The sequence below is a fragment of the Cyprinus carpio genome, chromosome B3 (assembly GCF_018340385.1).
Source record: "Cyprinus carpio isolate SPL01 chromosome B3, ASM1834038v1, whole genome shotgun sequence".
NCBI lineage: Eukaryota > Metazoa > Chordata > Actinopteri > Cypriniformes > Cyprinidae > Cyprinus > Cyprinus carpio.
The window spans coordinates 8,556,639-8,582,441 of NC_056599.1; the positions used below are offsets into that span (position 1 = coordinate 8,556,639).

Genomic DNA, 25,803 nt, shown 5'->3' on the forward strand with positions numbered 1-25,803 from the left:
TATGTTTGAAAAAAATTGTAATTTAATTTATTCTTTTTATATGGTGGTTTTTTTTGCTTCTGTCATTCTGTTTGCACTGGCGGAGAGCTGCTTTCTGTCAACGAAAACAAATTGTCCTCGATGTAAGTGTAAACATACCTGGCAAGAACGCTCATTCTGATTGATTCGATTCTTATCCGCTTTTGCCGCTCCGGATTTTAGGGTGCGTTATAAAGCGCAGGTCAGGTTTTGTCACTTTAATAAGCCCTCGCCTTTTCCCAGGTCTCATGGATACGTTTTGCGGATACTGTCATTAGATCAAGAATAGCAGCAGCAGCGGTGATGAGGACCAACATATGCGCTACAGAATACCGTTGTCATGGAGAACTCAAATCTCTAAAGCTGCTTAAAAATAAAACGGTCACACAGAGTGAGATTGCTCAAACGTAATTTGTAAACAATAAAAAGTTTAGAGCCCATATGATGGTTAGGTTATTCCACTAAGTTTTATATATAAATAATCGGTTTTTACCGATGCAAATAGTTAGAAACGATGCATCATCCGTGATACGTTTCTATAAGAAGAGAAGCGCGTGCATGATCAGAGGCGCGCAGTTCCTCATTATCAAAATGAAGATTAAACAAACATGTAAAATCAATTTTAAAATACAGATTTTATCACTTTTCAACATTTATACTCCTGTCCACTAATATATCTATAATTTAAATCGCGTTTTGCGATCTATTTGTTATTTTACCAATGCTGCGATACAAATGCCGAATTTACGATGCTCATAGCTCATTACACATTAACATCTGCGGCGTTTTCATATCTTTTTATAGGTTATAAAAATAACCTAAAAATAACCATAAGGGAACGTTCTCTATGAGTTATTTTTTGAGTATTTTAAAATAACCACCCTGCAACGTTTTTGAACGTTATTTTTTATGGTTGCAAAAAGATAACAGAAAATCACCATTAGCGGAATGTTCTCTAAAAAAGAATTGCGATTCCATTTAAATTTTAACCACCATGCATGTGTTCTAGGAAAGTTATGTAAATGGTTACAAAAATGGTAGGCCCTAAAAGAACGTTTCCCTTATAATAAGACATTTGGTTCCCCAAAAAATAAACAAATAAGAACCCAAATCTACCTTATGAACGTTCTGTGTTTTCAAATAAAGTTGCCAAACTGTATACGATGCTCACTTTTTAAATTGCGAAACCGAAATGCATGCATCACAAGGTTAACTTATATGCCAATGCACCGAGCAGCTTTCCTGCGAGTGGGTGTTGGCTTCAGCGAGTAGCAGCCAGACCCCGCCAGCAAAAAAAAAAAAAATTTTTTTTCCTTACGTTGCAGGTTTTTTTTAATTTGATTTTTATTTTTTACTGCTTTAAACCCCAATCAATCTACACTCCATACACCATAATGACAAAGCACAAACCAGGTTTGTAACAACATTGCAAATTCATTGGAAATAGAAAACTGAAATGATTCCAATGCATAAGTATTCATACCCTTTTCTGGGACACTTGAAATTTAGCTCAGGAGCATTCATATCACTTGTAGATGTTACACTTCGAGTGGAGTTAAACTGTGGCAAATTCAGTTGAATGAGTAGGATTTGGAAAGGCACACACCTCTCAATAAAAGGTCTAACAGCTGAAATTGTATATCAGAGCAAAAACTATGCCCTGAGGTTAAAAGAACTGCCTGTTGATGAGACTGGATTGTGTCAAGGCACAGATCTGAGGAAGAGTTAAGAAAAAGAATTCTGCTGCACTGAAGGTTCACAGAAGCATGTAGCCTCCATTATCCATAACTGAAGACGCTTGGAACAACTAGGACACTTCCTAGAGCTGGCCTCCTGGACAAACTGAGCAACTGATGGAGAAGTTCCTTGTTAGTCTGGTGACCAAGAAGCTGATAGGTAGTTGAGCCCCATGATAAAATATGCAGATGGAAGAAGCTTACTGTAACGGTAAAGAACTGTGTGCTTCCCTACTTCCAATACACACCTGTTGTCTCATTAACCAATTGCCCCAATATACTATTTCCAGTGTGCCACCCAATGGACAAACACATAATTGCATAAAAATAGCTTCTACTCATCGGAGAACTGTGTGCTTGCAAGAAGACATAATTCAAAAAAAAAAAAAATAATAATAATAATAATAATAAAATAAACCCTACATCAAGGAGCAGTAACAAATAAAGCAACATGTACAAACATTGATCTTAAATTCATGATATTGTTCTTGTAATAACAAATCAAACCACATGTGTATGAATCATTTACGTCTTAAACACAAAAACGTACAGGTCGTTCCAGAACACCACTTTTGATTTTAATCTTTACTTTATTTTAAACTCTATATCATCAGGAAAAATTTCAGTACCTAATCAAACAACCGTTTCAGCTTCAAAGTGATGATTCAGTAACAAACGGTTTACTCTAAATTACTGTAAACATCTTCATTTGTGTCTGTGGTGGATGTAATAGCATTGTAATTCTTTTTGCTAGAAATTTCTTCTCTTTGAGAGGTAGCTTGTGCAGCAGATTCTGTGACTTATACATCCAAACAAATGCCACTTCCAGTATTTTTCACTTTGTGAAATAAGCCATAAAGTAATTGGTAAGATTTGATACCTTGAAAGACAACAGCAGTTGCTTTAATATCTCCTTTGATCTCTAGATTGTCATTATTGTTCCTCCGTATGGTAGGGCTTCACATTCATGGTGAATAGAGCAATTAAGTTCTGAATCTTTTGTTTCTTTATCTGAACTTTGATTCATTCTTTTATTTAACACCACATCTGACTTTAGAATATCTTCATCTTCAGGCAGCTGTACAACATTTACAAGCTAATTTTGGATTGATCTTTGTTTTTTAAAGAGCAGGTCAAATGGTATTTTAAGGTGTCCTAATATTGTGTTGGAGTCCCCTACAACAGGCTTAAATGCAACAAAGGTCAGAAAACAATTTGTTCCAAGGCAAGCAAGTTCGGAGCAAACCCCTCCCTTCCTCAAGCCTACTCTGCTCTGTTCGTTCATTTGACCCAAAGCTTGACCAGTGACTGGCCACACAAGGTCTCAAGCACAGAATCATTTTTTTTATTAACAATCAATAATAAAACAAAACACTACCTGAAGGGAAGACCCAGCTAACAATTTTTGGTTCCCAGAACATTATGGGAATGTTAGTTTTTGGTTCCCAGAACATTCCCTATTGGTTAGCCAGGAAAGTTTTCTTAAAGTAAATAGAACATTCCCTTTAGGTTAGGGGAACGTTCTGGGAACCAGAAATTGTTAGCTGGGATTGAAGGGATTTTTTATTATTCAGTTCAGGGTTTTTTTCCCCATATTAATTATCTGTTTCAATTAAATTTCAGTGATTTTAGCCTCTTGACTTATTTTAAATGTCATTGTGGTTTAATACGAGTTGCAGAAACCAGTGCACTACTAAGGCGGTTGTTGATACTGTAAGGCTTTGCCATATTCAGTTCTGGGGTGCGTTTCCCAAAACCATAGTTGCTAACTTAGTTAGCAGCTATGGTTTTGGGAAACCCACCCCTGAGTGTAAAACAAAACTTATAAAGAATGGTAGAAGGCCTTCTTTCTTTCTTTTTTGAGATGTATATTGATTTTTCATTTAATTATTGATGGCTGCTTTGCAGCTTTCAACTTTGAATAAGATTTTTTTTTTTTAATAATATTACAGTTGTATGTTTTGTGGCATAAATTTGATTTATTTTATTTTATTTATTAAATTGAAATGGATATACACGTACCAGCTTTGTATTTATTACTAGTAAAATTATAATTTTTGATATCACTGATTACATAGTGAAAATGCAAATTCCAAATTCAAGAATTCAACTGTCACTAGTTGAAATGTTAATTTTTGATATCTGTAATTATATTTCAACGTTGCATTTGTGATTTCTGATATCTGAATTTGTATTTCTGATATTAACAATTAGGAGAGTAATTTCTGATATCTAAAATGACTTTTGTTACTAACCATCACATTCATGATTTCAGAAATTAACATTGTTGTCACTAGTGACAATTTAATTATTGATATAAAAAATTAACAGTTTTTACTAATAGCAATTCACTTGTTGATATCAAGAATAGACATTTGCACTGGTAACCATTACTGATATCAAATGTCTGATTGTTTAGTAATGATGTGTTATTGGCGTTGCCTTGGTAATGTTGTTGGGGTGGTGATTATTTAATAATGCTGGGTGGTGAGAAGATAATATTGTTGGTATTGTGGTGGTGGAGTTGTTTGAAATTAGAGATGGGCTGAGAAATATGTAATCTATCCTAGGGAAAGTCTTGTGTCTATTAGAAAAAAAGTCCTAGATGTAGTATTTTGGATTCTCCAAAGATCGATTACATTAAGTTCTGCGATAAATTTATTTAATAACTTAGAGGATGGGTTAGCTGTAGTATAAGGATGAGGTTTATCTAATGCAGGATTTAAGACAGCATTAAAATCACCACTCATCACTAAAGGACAATCATTCTACTCAAGTAATATAATGGAAATATTTGTGAGAGATGCACTGCAATGATCTACCCCATTTTCTTGCTCTGAGGAAGCCTGCTGCATCTGAGCCCTCTGCCCCATCCCACATTATTTCTCCTGCTCCTATCTTCAATGTCCGTAATTTTTTTGGTGAGTTGTTCCAGCTGATTTCTTAAGTTTGTGACTATCCTTCTATCCTCACACGCGGCTGCTTGAATGGAATCGACCCGGTCCCGTGTCTGTTTTGCTGCGTTGGCTAGCTTTTCAACTTCTTCTTTCAGCTCTTTTACAGAATCGTTGGTCATTTGTATATCCAAATGTAGATCAGGGAGTGCTGGGGTCAGTACAGAGTCTATTGCTTTTCTTACAGTCGAAGCCACAACCGAATCGAGTGTACTTTGTTGCTCTTTGTCCGCTAGCTTGATACGGTTAACTATAACAGCGTCCAGATCCTCTCTGGAAATGGCGGAATCTTTGAATTTTTCCTTTATCGGCGATTGTTCAATCTCTCTTTTCCGAAAGAGAGTGGTTCAAAATTTACTGACAGGATATATATAATTTCTGGCAGATTGAGCAGAGTGAAGGACTATGCGTGCATTGCTCCCGAAGGGTCACGTGATCCCTCTTTTTACTAGTTTTATTAGTTTTATAAGAATTAGCATTTTAACTAGTGACAATTTAATTGTTGATATCACGAATTCATATCCTGTGAAGGAATAAAAGTCAAAAAGGCTTGCCATATATAACCCCAACCCGCTACACACCCACCCACTCGGGAATTCTCACTCCAAGTTGAACTCAAAAGTTGGCAGACCTGCTTTGCCAGATGGATCAAAATCACGCAAATTTACGTCTGAGATCACACCACAGGGACGTGGCTGTTTCTGCAGTTGGTTTAAAGGGTAAATTGGACTACTATTTTTCCTCTCTGTAGTTCATTCTGGACTGGTCATTAACTGGTCAATGGTGGAGCTTTTACTGCGCACAAACTTTTTCGTTTCATTATTCTTTATTCGGCCAGGATGGAGCTCAGTCAACTTCCTCTTGTGCTCTGTGAGTATTTTCTCTACGTATTATTTTATAGAAGGTGAATTCATATAAATTAGTCTTTTTTAGTTAATGCCTATATGAATGAAAAGTGTTCTTGCGAGAGTAAGCAAAAACGTGACTCCAAATATGCAGGCAACAAGGCACCATCGCAAATGTATAAAACATTCTAAAAGCGAAAACTGCGAAGTGAACTGATTTCACTGTCAGAACATCAGGATTTGTGTGCTCAATCCCATTGTTTTGGAGTGACTGCAGGACTGACTGTCACATTTTTGATCATTGTTTTCTTGGCCCTGCTGTGGCGCGACAGAAACAAGAGAGGTTCATCATCTGCCATATTAAAATTCAGAGACACATTTGCAGACACTAACTCTGAGTAAGATGGTTACCTGGTTTTAACTGGTCTACCAACACTAGTTTTAAAGGCTTTCGGGCACTTTTCAGATGTTCAGGCTTAGACAATCCCAGGCGAGTGGTGAGGCTTACAAGGTTTGCAAACAGACTTAATGTGTGGTGAAGATTTAGATATTATGATTAATAACACAATGCCACTTTCAAACTTCTATGCATAAAGGATATTAAAAGTGTTTTTTTTTTTTTTTGCCTCAATTTTCCTGATAACATTTGCATAAAAATTTTATGTTTGATTAGGTGGATGGTCTCCCTCTAATGTCAGTCAACAGAAGAACAGCAGTCAGACATCAGACCAGAACCAGAGTGAAGAGACATACAAGACACTGCAGTCCGGTCAGTCTAATCATTACCCATGAGGCTTTACAATCTCAGATGAAAGACTTAGAGTTAACTTTTAATAAACTCTCACAGCTAACTAAATATTATTTCACTCTTCTAAAGTTTAACATCTCTCTCTGTGCACACAATATAAAGACTTTGGTAGATGTTAACATGTTACAGTCAGTAGCGGCTCCTGATCGTAAATTTAGGTGGGGCAGATTCTGGGTCATAGAGCTAGTTTATAATAAACTTAAGAAAGTATCTATATTTTTATAGTCTAATCGCTGAACACATGCACACACACTTCTGGCAGAGATCTAATGTCCTTGCGTTATTCAGCCTGTGGGCGAAACGCTAATGTTGATTGACAGGCTCGAAGCATACACACATAGAATGCTATAGAATTATTGCCTTAATAAATTTCTCAGAGAGTTGATTAAGAATATTACAGATTGTAGAGGAATTTAAGTGAGGAAAACGACTACCATGTCTCATCTCAAAACAACTATAAAACAAATAAACAAAAACAAAACAATAACTAGGCTTTTCACATGACATGAGTACAATTAAACTAAAGGATTAACACTTTCATTCACTTAAAACACTACACCACATAGGAAAAACAGACATGCTAGTTACTGACCTGATGCAGACATATAGCTGAATCTGACTGAAAACGGATGCAGACATATAGCTGAATCTTTCTGGAGCGAGATAAAGTTAACGTGAAAATAATTCACATTCATAAAATCGGGGCAAAACGTCCTGTTCTGGAGCGAGATAAAGTAACGTGAAAATAAGCGGGTAGTCTCAAAACGGCCCAAATGGCTCTCAATTAGAGTGTGCTGGGGTTTGTTTTTTTAACTTATCGTTTTACGTGCCTGGAGAAGCTTGCGATGAATTTTAATATATCCCTTGCATTTTATGATTTAAAGTTACCAAGAAAACTCGAACACATCTACAGTTTCTTATTTATTCAGTTTATATAGAGGTCTATGTTTTGGGTGAATATTTTGGTGGGGCTCGCCTCACCTGCCCTTACAGACGAGCACCTGTGTTACAGTGTTAACCATTATAAACAGACAATGTTGTCACAATTATGAAATGGGACTGCTGATATAAACTTCTTGTATTTTATATGTAGAATAAGCAGAATAATTACACATATGGTTAGAAAGCATGAAGCTCGTGCTGTCAGAATGCCAGTCAATCAATCAAATCCAAATCAAGACGCAACGTCAACGACGTCTCAGATCATCTGATGGCAGATAAAAGTAAATGATAAATGGATTAAAGGTCGTTACAAAAGCGTGCATCAAATACACTGAACACAGAAGCTCAAACGTGTGTGATGCTAAAACACCTCACTGTAAATCTTCTTATTGGTTAAATATGCATTTTGAGAGACTTCTTTTACTTTTAATGGCGGTTGGCAAACCCACTTAAAGGCGCATACCGTCACCTACTGGATCGGGCTGAGAAGATGCTTGAGATTGGCTCGGGATTGTGGAGATGGTTGAGAAGATTTTTGGGGTTCGCTCCTATTATTTTTAATATTTTTTTTATAATTTTTTTAATAATATCTGTTTTCTTTGTGGACTTATTCTACTGTTATTAACAATGGGACTGCTTCATTTCTACTGTTACACTAACAATGAAATTCTCATTGAGATTTGAGGCAATTGTCGTATCCTAGAGCTTGAGATATAAATGTCCTCAATGGTCTGTTTTCTTTAACCCATTATACCCATTAAGACTGCTATCATTTCTCCTGTGTACACTGTAGGGTGGGGGGCGTGAATGACCAGCGCTCTCTTCCATCTTCAATGTCACGACTGAGGTGAGAACCTAAAGCAAGGCACTGAACCCCAACTGCTCCCCAGGTGCTGCAGCAAAATGAAAATAAATAAAGTATTGCCCACTGCTCAGGGTGTGTGTTCACTACTCACTGCTGTGTGTGTGAACTTGAATGGGTTAAATGCAGAGCACAAAATCACTTCATTTCATTAAAATCTCAGTTTTTTGTTTTCTGTATTTTTTGATGCACCACAATATTTATTGGTATAACCTTATAATTATCATGCATATATTTATGAGTTATTTTTAGCATTGCGTTTTGCTCCCTGGTCCTTTCTTGTCCAATAATGTCATGACTACTGTGTGTTGTGCTAATAATCACCAGGAAATGTTTGACCGTGGTACTGTTGTGCTTACTGAAGTTTCATTTATTTCCATTTCTTTTGACACTTTTTGTATTTGCCATCTAAACCTTCTGCCTAATTTTATCTGGAATAGATCATAAATCATAGATTTAGAACTCAAAATCATGCAGTTAGTTAATGATTTATATTCAAACAGAAACAATGAACACGATGAACAGCAATTATTAAATGTTGTGATCAAACTTATAGTTATGTATTTTGATTCATATGTAAAGAGCATGTTCAAAACCCAATGCCAGGACTAAGCCAGGTTAACCAGGTTTGGACCAAACTTTGTTGCTATATCTGGGAGGGTAAATTAGTTAACTGGTGTTTATAATCAAAAGCTACATACATGTGATATTTAATAGTAATAATTATTTGTAAATTATAGTCTATTACAGATTCACAAAACATTTTCAACTGGTTTGTATAATATGTCATCAGTCTCTACTACATGTTTGGGCTGTGTTATCATTGCATAACAACATTGTGACCAGCAGGTGTCGCCAACATGTTGGTGTTGCTACTCATTTTGCAACGCAAACAACTGGTTCAATTGATTTGCAGTTTTAAAAAAGCTCAGTATCCACCATCGCACATATCATATTCAGCTGATGTTTTATTACTGAAGTCCTTACAAGAGATACTTCAACACAAAGAAAACATTAAAGGAGAGTTTGAGAAAACAGTTTAACACATAAAGGTGAGGACACAAGAATCAAGAGTCAAATACTAAACATTAGTACCTATTAGTAAAAGTTTGAATACATCTAATCTTTCCCTGCAGTCTGTGTGGGTCCTAATTCATGGGAAAATACTGGCAGTTGTGGTTCTAAGAACTTTACCATAAAAAAATGTGGTAGCAACATTTTAAGTTTTACAGACTTTTCCTAATAATCCATCCACTGGCTGTGTCACTCTGTCTGGTCTCCATCTATAGCAGGTGTGTAGTGAGCACACTGTGGATGCTGCACACTGGTGGTGGATTAGGAGAGATATGATTGTAAAGGGCTTTGGGATAAAAGCACTATATAAATGCTAGGTTCTTTCTATAATCCACATTCTAGAACAACAGTAAAGTCATCAAACAATGGAATGATAAATTCGGTGTGTCCAACATTTTACTGGTACTATAGAGGTGATGTGTAAGTGAATGTGGTCTGATTTCAGGCTCAAGCAGAGCACACAGAGCGTCAGATTAAGAAGGAGTTTGAAGAAACTCAGAGATGAAGAAGAAGCTATAATCACTGCACTGAGGGAGGAAGAGGAGCAGAAGAAGCAGATGATGAAGGAGAAGCTGGAGGAGATCAACAGACACATCTCAGCTCTTTCACAGACAATCAAAGACACGGAGGAGATGATGAAAGACAATGACGTCTTATTTCTAGAGGTAACGGCCAATTAATAAAATATGTAATATCAAATTTCTTTAATGAAATCAGTCTGCTGTGCAATGAAAGCTTATTATAATGTTTAACTTTTCTTTTAGTCTGTAAATGTTCTTTGTATTTTAAATCTTCTTGCACATGATGTATAACAACTACACACTTTGACTCATAGCTGTCATTTTGCACAGTCTTTGGAGGACACCATTATCAAAAGCGATTATCAAAAGGATCATTAGTTGCAGCCCTAATTTTGTTGATTTCTCATTTCAGATGATTGATTGATTGATTGATTGATTGATTGATGATTGAGTTGTTGATGATAAATTGTGTGTTTGTTCTGCAGGAGTTTCCAGTCTCAGTGGAAAGGTGAGTGATCTGCTGCTGTCTCTGGTCTCTCTGCTTCTGAAGTTCTGCTCTCTCTCTGCTTCCGATTGTTCTTCCAGAGTCCAGATCTCATCACATCCGGATCCACAGACGCCTTCTGGAGCTCTGATTCATGTGCCACGTTACTTGGGCAACCTTCCCTTCAGAGTCTGGAAGAAGATGCAGGACATTGTACAAAACAGTGAGTCTGGAGAAGATCTGTGCTCTTGCATATAGTTACAAACACTTCTCTGAGACTTGTCTGAAGATCCAGTTGCAGTCTTTATTAATCCAAACAGTAGTCAAAAGCAGGCAAAGGACAGCAATACAGGAGATCAGATATGCAGCAGTAACATAATAGCAAGACTACATAAAGAATGCATGGGAAGACACCACTGAAATAAGCTAGAACAAACAAAGTAACCTCCAGCTGGTGATGTGAATGACACATGGAGGAATATTTACAGATTTAAAGATGGCTGATGTGTTTTATCAGTAGGTCCAGTTTTATAATTCATAAAAAACTGTGTTTGGAACATAAGAATAATAGCATTTGTTGACTGTGTCTCATCAGCTCCTGTGATTCTGGATCCAAACACGGCTCATCAATGTCTTGTTCTGTCTGATGATCTGACCAATGTGAGATGGAGTAACATCAGGCAAGTGCTTCCTGATAATCCAGAGAGATTTGACATCTATCCCTGTGTTCTGGGTTCAGAGGGTTTTAACTCAGGAACACACAGCTGGGATGTGGAGCTTAAGGGAGTTCATTCTGGAGTGTTGGAGTAACTAGAGCATCAAAACAAAGAAAGGGAGGAGAGTTCTTTAACACTGATGTCAGGAGTGTGCGTTACAAAATGTTTAAAGACTTTGAATTTCATGTTAAACCGAAGCTTGAGCATGTGAGAGTGTATCTGGACTATGACAGAGGAACAGTGTCATTCTCTGATCCTGTAACTAACACACATCTACACACATTCACAACCACCTTCACTGACACTGTCTTTTCTTTCTTTCATAGCATTTATGCACTGCAAATCTTACACTCTAGGTCTAATGCAATATCCAACTAAAGTAAATTATAAAATGAACAGTCGTCAGCAATTAGGCAATCCACAACCAAAATTTTCATGATTCAAATTAAGAACAAACCTCCTTATGGAGAATAATGCAGGTTATTTTTAATTTGTTGAACTAAACATTTAATTTATAAATGGAAAGACATTATGTAAATTTAATAAGATCACAACAACAATTTAGTCATTTATCTCTCACTCGCCAAGGTAATGTCGTCTCTGCAGTCGCTGATTAACCGACTTATTTTCTGAGACAGTTAAATATTTACATGTACAGAACCCCTAAAGGGACATGGTGGTGAAAAAAAAATATGGGATGGGAGTAAAAAAATATAAAATTCTAATCTTTTGCGTTCCCCTGAGAAAGTTCTCTCTCAAACTTTTTGCATTCTCTCGCAAAGATATTTTCATTTGCTCACAGAACTTTTAAATCTCCTTGCAAAACCTGCTGAGTTCAGACAAAGACTTCCTGCTTACTTTACAGCTTGCAGGGGCCCAAACAGCTCTGTACATTCACAATGGATTGGTTCATAGAGTTTTATTTTAAGCTTGCACTCGAATATAAATAAATACAGTAGCTCAGCTTAACATGGCTTAATGTACTAAACTAGGAGGGACCAAATTCAGTACACACCTCAATAATGAAGCATATACTATTTACAGACAAGCAAACACAACACTAATTTGCACATTAAGCCTTTTCTCCCCTGTAGAAACCTGTTTAAAAAAAAAACACTTAAAGCGGCTTTATGGATAGCTGTCTATCTTTTTTATCATTTTCTAAATATTGGCTTTCTATGGGGGATACCAAAAAGCTGAGCAAGAGTCAGACAGCTGATCGGTTTGAAACAACAGAAAACCACTGTTGGTTTCATGACACTTTTGTTAAAGACTCTTTGATTTTTTTATTCTCAGTTTAACTCATGTAATTTCTCAGAATTGAGTCATTATTTATTTTACTTCCATTAATTTTTTTTTTTTTTTTTCCTGTAAGTTGTTGCATTAGGTTTGGTTTTAACTAAACACGTTTATGCCACCATTATTGTTTGGTTTGGACTAAACACACTTGTGTGACTGATAGTCTACTCTTACATGAATAGGAATCTTCACAGTATAACAAGATAATGGTCCTTGGCTTCTCTGATCAGTAATCAATGTCAGACTGGAAGTCCACCATCCTTCTTCCAGGCAAGAAACTCATGGTGAAAAAAATGTTTCTTTACGTCCATTTATGGTTTACATGGAATATGGGTGAAACATGGGTGTAAACAAATAAAGTAAGTCCTATGTGCAATGTGATATTAATTTTTTTTTTATCGGCACAAGGACACGGGGGGCAGATGGATGCCTCTGCACAACTCATACTGTGTCCACACCGGACGCAAGCAGTCCTATGTGCAAACTATAGAAACTCATTCTTCACGATGCTGTTACACTGGATTGCGGTGAAATATGGGACACGACAAATCCCTGACAGTAAACAAATAAAGTATAGTCCTGATGTATGTGACAAAAATTTCAAATGATTTTCCATTTTTATCGCATTCAGTGTAGACCACGGGAAGCCAGATTTGTGGCTTTAAGTGTGGAGAGAGTTTAAGCCTGGTTTATACTTTCGCCTGGCTCTGCAAGCTTTGGTGCGGCCTCTGAAATTTGGAATCATACTATACAAAATTGGAATCATATTTCACCAAACAATTCTGGGTACAATGCACAGCTTTTCCTGTAAACTATAGTTGCAAAATTCAAATCTGTGTTCCTTGGCTGGTCGTTTCTAAAGCACTCGATTGTATTGAGCTTATGAATGCAATGACCAATCAGAGGCGTTCAGATGAGTCATCGCTGAAATGCTGCTGTCTTGTTCACTGTGTGCAATCGCTGACTGAATTCTCTGGTGAATTCTCACATTAGAAACAAACAACAGAGTGCAGATGTGCAAACGAATGTAAGTAAGAAATTCATTTCACAATGTAAACAGCTTCAGTGCTTTTAATGGGAGTTTATATTTGTGCTTGAACTCTCAAAGAACAAAGAAGAGTGTCCTTTGATAATGTAAATGTTCTTTGCTCGCTTTCTGTAAAATGGAAGTGTTATAATTAATAACTTACAATGTTTTTATTAAATTCACATTAAATAACAAAGTCAGTCGTATAAAAAAATAATTTATGGCATGACACCCAAATCTGGTACTTAAGTAAAAAGACAGATAGATTAGCTACACTACTTTGCCCATTTACTTAAACATGTTTGAGAATCAAGATATTTCATGATATAGTTAACACATTTGGAAATATATCGGATCAAAAGGAAAAACTGAATAAAATATAACCCTATATCAGTGTTACAATGCTATTGTGGCTGGTGTGTGTCACATGACAAACATGATGAGGCTTCCCCCTTAACTCGTGCCCCCTCAAAAATAATGAGTGCATGATGCCCCTGACACCACAATACAAAATTATTTGTCAAATAAATTAAACATGATGAAACATTTGAGTTGAAATTGTTAGCCTAACTTCTAGAGATGCAGTGATACATGACATAGTGAAAAATGACAGAATGAATAATACGGAAGGTAGGTTAAAATGAATTTTAAAAGTGTGCCCCCTAAAAGCACAAGTGGCCCCTGCCTGCAAACCCCCCCTCGCCCTCACCCTCCCCAGTTACTGTGGTCAGCAGTCAGCAATTCTTTTTGATTCTTGTGGTTACTAAATTTTGCAACATCATTCAGAAAGTGAAAGTAAAATTCTGGATTGCTGGAGCTCAAACAGTGAAAATGGATTCGATTTCTGTAGCTCATTTGTCTTGTCCTGAGTGTAAGGAAATCTTCAAGGATCCTGATGTTTTATCATGTGGACACAGTTTCTGTAAAGACTGTCTTCAACAGTTCTGGAGAATCAAGGAAACTCAGGAGTGTCCTCTCTGCAGAAAACTGGCAAGTCATGATCCTGTACGTAATCTTGTGTTAAAAGGCTTGTGTGATCTGCTCCTGAAGGAGAGAAATGAGAGGCATTCATCAGGATCTGAGGAGATCTGCAGTTTACACGGAGAGAAACTCAAACTCTTCTGTCTGGAGGACAAACATCCTGTGTGTTTAGTGTGCAGAGATTCACCGACACACAACAATCACACATTTAGACCCATCCCTGAAATTGTTTCATCATACAAGGTAAGACAGATTTAAATATGAAGATAAAAACTTATAAAAATTGTATATCATAAATATATACAAATTTCTCTGCATCATTTTGCTGATATGCATTCAATCATTTTAATTCCAGGAGAAGCTCTATACAGCACTGAAGTTCTTTCGAGAGAAACCTAAACACAGTGCAAAAATTAAAGGAGAGTTTGAGAAAACAATTCAATACATAAAGGTGAGAATCAATTCTTTTGACATTTTTGCAAATTTGATTAGAACTGCTGAACAAGGTTTTATGACGCAGTTGCATGTTCCCCTATTGACAACACACGCATGCACACTCAGAGACCAAGCAGAAGCCTCTGTTAGCAAGCTGTTTCATCAGTGGATGGAACTTTTGCCAAAATCATTCTCTGAAAATCTTAGAATATGTAATAATATATAATATATTATATAATATATAAATAATGCTTACTTGCTCATGCTCACCCTTGGACATTGCTGTTACACAGTCACATGACCAAAATGAATAGAAGAAACATTCTAGGGTGCAGAACAGAAAAAGGGAAAATGAAATATTTAATTTAATTTTTATTTTTTTGTTGTAAGTCATTATAAGTCAACATTTTAAATGATTAATGTTAATATCAGTTCATTTCGGAGTATCTCTGTTGCTCAAAAAAATAAATAGTTCCATTTTGAGAGAAACTGAGGAGATTGTTAACAGGGATACAAACTAGGGTACCCCTTTAGCATAAATAAATAGTTCCATTTTGAGAGATTTTGCAGGGTACTAGTTTGCTTTAGCTGTGATTTAGGGTTGTTTACCTCAAAATAAATTATCATTAATTACCTTGAGTTTCCAAATCCGTAAAACTCTTTCTTCATCTTCGGAAATACAAATTATTTTTGATGAAAACAGTGTTCTGACCCTGTAGACACAAAGCAAGTGATGTTTCCAGGTCCAGAATCGGTAAAACAGTCATCATTGTGTCTAATTTAGTTTTTTTGATGTTGTAGGTGGTTGATTTTTTTTGGCTATTATGCCACAGGTTGTTGGGAAAAACAACCCAAATGAAGCACACAAATACATTCCACATAGAAAGGCAAGAGGCATGGGCTTCCGTACAAAAGTATTTCCTTTTTATTATGGCTGTCATTATTTAAAATCAACAATTAACAAGTGATGGTCGTATTGAACAAACAAGAAAAAAAAAAATAAACAACCAAATTCACAATTTCACAGGAGCTGAGGCCTCCAGGCTAGTGTAACAGCAGCAGGTCGACAATATGGAACACGCCAATCCAAATCACACCCACCAAGATTCACTGCAAATGACAAAAGTAGTGACACTGCAATAATGACACTGCAATAAAGACACCCTCGGTGAAACAAAGCCTGTAATGGGACAGACAACTAGCCTGCTTCAGGAAGTCCTCAACTCCTAAAGAAAAAAAAAAAAGAAAAAAGAAAAGGATCAAATTAATAAACTAAACAATTTTTAAATAAAAAAAGAAAATAAAGCACTGATTTATTGAAGACGGTCCAATAGACCATTTACAATGTAAAAATAAATAAGAATGAATACTGTAAACATTTCACATTAAAGGGAAAAAAAGAACAATGCCTGCAACTCACACCGTTCCAAAACTGCAAACACCTGGAAGTTATTTCAGGCACTCAGACAATCAGAATCAAATAAATAACTAAAAATAGTCTACAAAAACAAAAATAAAGATTATTAAATCAAAAGTGTAAAATAAAGAATTATTAACCGCAAAACTAAATAAACCTTCAAGCCCACATAAGCATGTTTCACTCAGACATAACTGGGTGCCAAAAGCAGCAGTGTGGTTTAATACAACTGCTATTACTTAGCCCGCCTTAGTGTCCAAAAAGACCCGAGGATGCAGTAAAGTAACACTTTGAAGACATATACCAAAGAAAATCATTCAACAGCCTTGTTGACTGCAACAGCTGATGTTCCGACCATTTAAACTGTGATGCCACACTGATGGAATTGTTGGCGACTGGGAGTAAGCAGCACCCCACACGCCAGCTCTCAGTAACCCGACGGCACACCCAGTCCGTTACAATGAAAAAAAGGTGGGCAACCCACCAGATGATGCACTCCAAGAGCACACAAGTTTATACACTCCAATCGCGATAGCTCAAAGGCAAGAGTGATAGTGGCGTTCCGTCACAAACTTCACTACATTTACCCCCTTACATTTTTTTTTGCCCCAACGTGATTACTAACAAGTTGGCCGTTGGGCCTAAACAATAGATTACTAATGTTAGTTACTGAACATAAGTCAGATAGGACTAAACAGGCCTGAACTAATGTTAGATAGTGATAATGTTACAGTTATGACGTTGCAACAGAACCTAACTGGTCTGAGAAGGAGAGAAAACCAGTAGGACCCAAATCAACATCATGCACCAAGTTGTCCACAGAAGGTAAGGACACCACAAAGGGCCCTGCCACTTCCACAGAGGGTGGCACTGATGCTTCTGGGAGTCCTGCTGTATCCGAGTCTTCATCAGGGAACGATGCTAGTGTGTGCAACTGTATACACAGCAATCTTTTGGTGCCCGCACAATATGGACTCCACAGGCCTGGATTTTATGACGATCAACACTATAATCCCGGAGATACAGTGTACCCTCCCCCATCCGAACACATGCCGTTTCTTACGGTGCTCAGCAGCCGCCTTTAAGCATTCCCTAGCACCCTCAAATGCCACATGCATCCTTGCTCGATGCTCTACAATCCACTCATGGACCCCACCCTCACCAGTTTCCTGGACCCTACCCAAAAGGCAATCAACAGGAAGTCTGGGTTCCTGGCCAAACATCAGGAAGTATGGAGACTCACCTGTGGACTGGTGAGGAGTGGTGTTATAACAGAACAAGATCTGTGGGAGGCAAGATGCCCAATCCCTTTTCCTAGAAACCGGCAGTGTGCGCAAGAGGTTATGAAGGGTTTGATTAAACCATTCACACTGGCCGTTGCCAGCCGGGTGATAGGGTGTGGTACAAGATTTTTCAATCCCATAAAACCCACAGAGTTGTTTCATAAGGGTCGATTCAAAATTCCGGCCCTGGTCGGAATGAATACGACCTGGGCCCCCGAATCTGAAAAACCACTCTGTAACCAAAGCTTGTACTACCGTCTCAGCCCGCTGGTCTCTAATCGGGGCAGCCAGTGTATATTTACTGAACACATCTGTTAACACTAAAACATTCTCATGTCCAGAACAGGAAGGCTCAAGCATTGTAAATTCAACAGCCAAGATTTAATTTGGCTTAGAAGCCAGGACATGGCCCATAAAACCCCGGGCAAGTGGTTGGGTGTCTTTAGCCAGCTGACATCGCTTGCATTCCCGACACCACTGCGCCACTTCTGCCGACATCCCTGGCCAATAACACCGCTGACGTATTAGTTTCATAGTGCATTCAACACCTTGGTGTCCATGGTGTTGATGCAACTGAGTCAGTACGGCACGTTTTAAAGCCACAGGTAAAATCAACTGCTGTAACCATTGCCTGATTAACCTGTACTACCGGTTCTACCTCTGCTGCCTGCCTTACCACTGCTGGAATAATGGTCCCTGGCAAGAAACTCTCACGTGTCTCCTGACAAAACTGGTGCTGTCTAGAGAGAGCATCCGCATTCCGGTTGCCTCGTCCGGAGCGATACCAGACCTCAAAGTCGAAGGAGGCCAACTGGGCAGCCCAGCGTTGTTCGGTAGCTCCCAGTTTAGCAGATGTCAGGTGGCTAAGGGGGTTATTATCTGTATAGACAATGCACTTCTGTCCCAGCAGGTACTCTCTAAATTTCTCTGTCATGGCCCACTTGAGCGCCACAATCTCCAATTTCACGGAACTATAGTTGGTCATGTTGCGCTCAGTGGGCCTAAGACTGCGGCTGGCATACGCAATAGGGCGCACCTTGACTCCTTGCTCCTGTTAGAGGACCGCACCAAGCCCAGTATGGCCAGCATCCACCTCGAGAACAAATGGGCGGGAGAAGTCTGCATAAGCTAACACTGGGGTGGTAGTGAGCCTGTTCTTCAATCCCTCAAAGCTCACCTGACACTGCTCTGTCCAATCCCCCATAAACCCCTGAGAAACCCGCTTTCTAGGTCCTGAACTAGAACACGCCACCACCAGCTTATGCAGGGGGCCAGCCAATTTGGCAAACCCCTCCACAAAGTGGCGATAGTAGCTGGCGAAACCAAGAAACGAACGCAATTCCCCCACATTAGATGGACGTCGCCAGTCAGCAACAACCTCAGTCTTTTCAGGATCAGTTGAAATCCCTTCAGCCGATATGACGTGACCCAAATACTTCACTTCTCTTTGGAAAAAACGCACACATGCTCATCTTAACCTTAAGTCCTTCACGTTCTAACCGACTCAGGACTACCTCTAGGCACTCCAGATGTTTAGCTACCAAGGTAGAAAAGACCACCACGTCCTCCAAATATAAAAGCAAAGATTGACACTGTTGGTCCCCGAATAGCCGCTCCATTAACCTCTGAAAGGTGCCTGGGGCATTGCACAGGCCAAAGGGCATACGGTTCCATTCAAAGAGTCCGAAAGGTGTACAAAAACCGATCTTAAACCGATCTTTCTCTGTGACTGGAACCTGATTATACTCACTGGCCAAATCAAGGGTCGAAAACCAACAAGCACCACTCAGGGAATCCAGAGACTCATCAATTCCGGGCAGAGGGAATGTGTCTTTCCTGGTTCTGGCATTCAGTTGACGGTAGTCAATGCACATGCGTAGACTATCGTCTTTCTTCTTAACCAGCACGATCGGTGAAGCATATGGACTACAGCTCTCTCGAATGATCTCAGCCTCGAGTAACTGGTTTATATGGGCCTTAACTACCTCATACTCTGATGGAGGTATCCAACGGAAACGCTGCCGAATGGGAGTCTCATCTATTAAGGGGATATCATGGGAAATTAAGTTGATACAACCCAAGTCTCCGTCCCGGGTGGAGAACACCGACTGAAACTTATAGAGCAAAGCCCTTACCTGACACTGCTCCACCTCTGATAAACTTGACAGGTCCAATGTCTCAACCTGTTCCAGCACGGTAGGTCCCACTTCTGCATTCTGAGTGCCCACAACAGCCACAACTGGCTGAACTTCAGTAACACCTGTGGGCAAACTCACCACGTAAACACTACTCAACGTGCCAATCATGGAACGAGGATAAAGCATAACATCAGTCACGCCAACATTTACCACAGGTATATAGGTGGTCCCTTGGCTTACCTGAACTACTGCCGGGGTGGCCAGCAACCCAGCAGGCAAACCAGACCCGGGGGGTTCAAAAAGGACAGCTCCATTAGAGTATTCCTCGGAACAAGTTGCCGGAACAAACTTAACCATGCCTCCTGGAATACGACAAGGCCTACGGCCTCGAACCCGAACCATACCAATGTGATTTACACTAGTTACGGTGTTAACATCACAACAATGTTGTAGTGCTTGAGATATGAAAGGCAGAGCTTTTGACACGTCTGGCAAATCGAAAAGAGCAGGGCCATGCTGTCCAAAAAACCCCTGGTAACATCGTTCACATTAACAAGTGACATGGTCATATTAAACAAAACAAGAAAAAAAAATAAACAACCAAATTCACAATAAACCTTCACAGGAGCTGAGGCCTCCTATAGGGAGCAGGCTAGTGTGACAGTAGCAGGTCGACAATAGGGAACACGCCAATCCAAATCACACCCACCAAGATTCACTGCAAATGACATGGCAATAATGACACTGCAATAAAGACACCCTCGGTGAAACAAAGCCTGTAATGCGACAGACAACTAGCCTGCTCCAGGAAGTCCTCAACTCCTAAAGAAAAAAAAAGAAAAGAATCAAATTAATAAACTAAACAATTTTTAAATAAAAAAAGAAAATAAAGAAACACAAAGTCAATTTATTGACTTAGACGTGTCCAATACGCAAAGAAAATTTAAAATTTACACAAAATAAATAAGATATGAATACTGTAAACAATTCACATTAAAGGGAAAAAAAGAACAATAAACAAATGCAAAAGACCATTTATAATGTACCCAAAATAAATAAGATATGAATACTGTAAACAATTCACCACTTAAACTGTGATGCCACACTGATGGAAGCCCTGAAGGCACACCGTACTGGGAGTAAGCAGCACCCCACACGCACAAGCTCTCAGTAACCCGACGGCACACTCCGTAGTCCGTAGTAACAATGAAAAAGAGGGTGGGCTTTCGACCATGATGCACTCCAAGAGGCATGAACAACAAGTTTATATACTCCAATCGCGATAGCTCATTGGCCACCTACCAAGTGATAGTGACGTAATGAAAAAAAAACGTCACACGACTTCACTACACGAAGTTATGAGAATACTTTTTGTGTGCAAAGAAAACAAACATAATGACTTTATTCAACAATTCTTCTTCCCCGAGTTAGCATCTTTTGCCATTTTAGAGAGTATCACAATGCATACACACACTTCCCCTAAGCATAAACAATGCTGATTAGGCCGATTACATTCATGCGTACTCTTTCCTCCCAAAAGTAAACAACACTGATTACGTTGATTACGTACTTTCCAAAATGGTGGTAGATGTTCTGTGCACAGAAAAAGTATTCTCATAGCTTCGCAAAATTTAATTATTCACCACTGATGTCACATGGACTGTTTTACCAATGTCCTTACTACATTTCTGGACCTGGGAACATTAAAGTTGTGTTGCTGCCTATCGAGGGTCAGAGAGCTCTCCAATTTCATCAAAAAATATCTTAATTTGTGTTACGAAGATGAACGAAGGTCTTACAGGTTTGGAACGACATGAGGGTGAGTACTTAATGACAGAAGTTTCACATTCAAAAAGATACTCCAAACATTAGCATGATGCAGTCGGTCAAGAGAAACACAAGAGCCAATGGCATTTCACAACCAAAGCTGATGTAACATTTCTTCTGGTGGCAATTTTTGAATTTGCGCACAGACTGCACAGTGCACACAGGGTCTGAGCATTACCACGGATGAAGATGGTGATCCTCTCACAAATCAGTATTTTTTAAAATAAATTATGACTGTAGCTGTATCTGCATGTTGTGTTTTATTTACAAACAGTAGGTTTAAGGGCAGGGTTGGGTTACGTGCTCATAAATGTGTAAATAGTGTAATGTAAATATAATGGTTGTGACTGTTTACATTGAAAAATCACACCCCAACATATATGCAATAATGCAAAATATCATGATGATAAAATTCTCAATGCCTTTCACATCTGCATATTGACGCCAAAGGTTTCTTATTTAAAACAATTGAGGACCCTGCATGTTGAAAAATTCTGCTAAAGTGTACCCTGTGCATTAAAGACTAATGCCAAAGGGTCCTGAACAAGCGTCAATATGTGATGAGTTGGGAGTAAAAATGTGTTGCTGCAATCAACTGGTTATACTGGTAATATCATCTAATTTTCCTTTAAGTGTTTCTTTAGTAATCTTCCATTTAAAGGGATAGGTCACCCAAAAATTTACATTTGCTGTTAATTTACTCACCCTCAGGCCATCCAAGATGATGGTTTTGGATCACAGGTAGTAATAATGGTAAGAAAAATTACTGGTTATAATATTGTAAATAATATTCAGTTTCTTGCACAGACCAGTCGTTTCACTTCATAAGATATATTGTCAGGAGTCACTGGTATTTAATTTGTGGTCCTTGATTTGCTTTTATTAATTCTCAAAAATGGGCAGCCACTGACTTGAATTTTATGACTCACCAAGAACAACAGTTTAAGATAAAACCCTCTTTACTGTTCTACTGAAGAAGAAAAAAAGTCACCTATATCTTGGACAGGCCTAGGGTGAGTAAATGCAAATTTTCATTTTGGGGTATCTGTTGTTATAACTATAGGATTTGGTCCATGGGCTGCCAATTGAATAGGACAGTTCTAGAATATGCTGTGACTTTGAGATGACTGAAGTGAATATGATTGATTTCAGTCTCAAGCTGAGCACACAGAGTGTCAGATAAAACAGCAGTTTGAGAAGCTCCATCAGTTTCTCAGAGATGAAGAAGAAGCTACAATCACTGCACTGAGGGAGGAAGAGGAGCAGAAGAAGCAGATGATGGTGGAGAAGCTGGAGGAGATCAACAGACACATCTCAGCTCTTTCACAGACAGTCAAAGAGACAGAGGAGATGATGGAAGCCAATGAAGTCTGCTTTCTAAAGGTCTTATTTCAGATCATGGATTGATTGATGATTGATTGATTGATTGATTGATTGAGTTGTTGTTGATAAATTGTGTGTTTTTTCTGCAGGAGTTTCCAGTCTCAATGGAAAGGTGAGTGATCTTCTGGTGTCTCTGGTCTCTCTGCTTCTGATCCAAAGCCACTGCAGTTCTGATCCTGAATGTTCTTCCAGAGTCCAGATCTCATCACAGCCGGATCCACAGACACCTTCTGGAGCTTTGATTCATGTGCCACGTTACTTGGGCAACCTGCCCTTCAGAGTCTGGAAGAAGATGCAGGACATCATCCAAAACAGTGAGTCTGGAGAATCTGTGTTCTTACACATACACACTAGAAATGACACATGAATATTTCCAGATTTTAGCTTTATGTGTGAATAACCAGATGAGCTATGGCACCAAAATGAGCTGTAAACAAGAGAAGAACATGATATTTACAGCAGATTTATACACTTCAGTTTGATTTTGTCAGTCTCACTTTCTGTTGACGTGAATGCAAATCTAAAATTTCTTCATCACATACTTACTGTAACATTGACAGTGATCAGAGGAAAATGTCTGATGTGTTTGATCAATAGGACGAGTGTTCATAATTCATAATAATCTTGGCTTTACTCTTGATATTTATATGAACATCAGAATAAAAGCAGCTGTTGATTATGTTTCATCAGCTCCTGTGATTCTAGATCCAAACACTGCAAATCAGTGGCTCGTCCTGTCTGATGATCTGACCAGTGTGAGAAACTGCAAGAACAAACAATTGCTTCCTGATAATCCAGAGAGATTTGACCATTATCCATGTGTTCTGGGCTCAGAGGGTTTTAATTCAGGAACACACCGCTGGGATGTGGAGGTTAAAGCAAGTTTCAAGTGGAGTCTTGGTGTAACTACAGCATCAAACCAAAGGAAGGGATGTGATTTCTATACCAGCGAAGTCTGGGGTGTGCAGTACGGACTGACTACACTGTTTGGTTTTCCTGTTGAACAGGATCTTGAGCGTGTGAGAGTGGATCTGGACTATGACAGAGGAACAGTGTCATTCTCTGATCCTGTAACTAACACAGATCTACACACATTCACAACCACCTTCACTGACACTGTCTTGCCATTCTTCTGGATTTCTGCATTTTCCTCTCTGCGAATCTTACAGTCCAATTAGTAAACATTACACCTGTAGGTCTGGATCGACCTGCCTTCACTGGTGGTGAGGATCCAGAATCTTTGACAGCTGAAAAAAAAATGCCAAACTCTTAACGGCTTACCCGTGCCGATAATCTGATCACCTGACACACTCTAGTCTTATAGAAGAAAATTTTATTAGGATCTTTCACACATTGCTTATTTTACAAAAAACTGTGACAAATATAAATAAAAAGTAATCCAACTAAAGCAAACACTGATCGCTATAATGGTGACTTCCAAAGAAAGGGTGTATTCACACCTGAATTGTTTGGTTCGATTTAATCAAACTCAAGTTTGCTTCCCACTTTGGTGCGGATCTTTTACTCATTCCTGGGTGCAGGTCCACCATCTGGTCTGGATACCCACTGGATCAGCTAATTGCGATAACCTAGGGATAAGGGTGAGACAATATATAAGTGACTAATATAAGCATTGATGTCATTCTTCTTACAAAGTAAGAAGTAATAACATCAAGTACATTAAATATTATGGAAAGTGTTGCTGCTTACCCTAATTGGTGTAGAATACAAATCCTTTAAAGGATTTGAATTATAAAAATGTGATAGTGTGTCATGTGAATGCAAGGCTAAAGAGATGGGACTTTTAAACTCACAGAGTGTGTCTGCCTCCCGAAGTCCGCCTTTTGATCTGCCAGCTGGAGCCACCTCTTCATAGTCCCCTTGATCTCCATTTTAGCAGCACTAGTTTAACCCTTTTGCACGTGAGTTAAATATTCTAGCTGAGCCCCGAGCGTGAGTTTCTTTAGGCGACCGTTATTTTAGAATGTACCACCTTATTGTTTCCATGGCAACGCGTCATGCTTGTCATGTGACACAACACAGCCACAATAGATCTGTATGACACATGGATCGCTTTTATTTCGTTTTTCCTGTTTTATTCAAAATATTCACAAACATGCTCACTATATTATGAAATATCTGATATTCAGATTCTGAAATATGTGCAAGTAAATATATTTGGTAGTTTAAACACTTTTATATCAACCGTGTTATTTGATCTATACCGGGTGATGGGCGCTGCCATGTTAGTTCGCGCTGAATCCGAGATGTGGAATTTACAACAAGCAAATTCATCCTCTCCTCCCGAAACAGGTTAAAGTAGGTCTCTGGTAAACTGGGAGAAGAGCAGAGTAAACTTTATAATTACCTACACAATCTGTATTTGATATCAATAAAAACATGTGTTACGGGGTGGAAGGAACACACAGGGGCAAAACTCAAGTGAAAGCCCTGGAGGGTGGATTTTATTAATAAGTGCAGTGATACGTGGGTGATGGCGGTGGTTTGGCATGCGGGGGTGCTCTCAATCGAGTCCAGGTGTGGGTGAATCCGTGGGGTGCTCGTGGCAGTGCTAAACGGTCACTTGCTGCTGTCTGGGGAAGAGAAGAGAGCGCAGAGTCAGGTCGTGAGCTCATGGAGAGGTTTCTCACCCTTCGTCTGTGTGGTTGTCGTGGCGGTGATGAAGGGTTTTAAATTCAGCAGTTGATGACGTGACGCACTGAAAGTTCTAATCACACCGGTGTGATCGTATGGTTCAGGGACCAGCCAAGACTGATCACACCGGTGTGATCGTACGCGTTAAACGGTTAAAGGTTTTCCAAATTGCAGCCTTGAAATACATGTATAAATATACTGTTAGGTAATTATTGAATCTTAAGCGTTACAGTTTTTTTTACAATCATTAGGACCAGACCCAGAATTTACACCTTATATGTTTGATGAATGTTCATGCATAAATTCACGCAGCAGTTCAGAATTCAGTTCAGAGTTCAGTTCAGAAAAAAAATATATTAGATTACATATAAAAAGTGTGTTCAGATTAAACTCACAAT

General features: G+C 38.7%; 1 protein-coding gene across 1 annotated transcript; it reads left to right on the plus strand.

The window, feature by feature from the left end:
* The first annotated feature begins 13,816 nt into the window (after positions 1 to 13,816).
* LOC109080816 (E3 ubiquitin-protein ligase TRIM35-like) lies at positions 13,817 to 24,823 on the plus strand. The gene is made up of 6 exons (XM_042719538.1): positions 13,817 to 14,510; positions 14,623 to 14,718; positions 22,520 to 22,750; positions 22,840 to 22,862; positions 22,943 to 23,064; positions 23,441 to 24,823. Exons 1-6 carry the CDS (start codon positions 14,118 to 14,120, stop codon positions 23,926 to 23,928), a joined length of 1,353 nt encoding a protein of 450 aa, XP_042575472.1. The 5' UTR covers positions 13,817 to 14,117; the 3' UTR covers positions 23,929 to 24,823.
* The last annotated feature ends 980 nt before the right edge of the window (positions 24,824 to 25,803 follow it).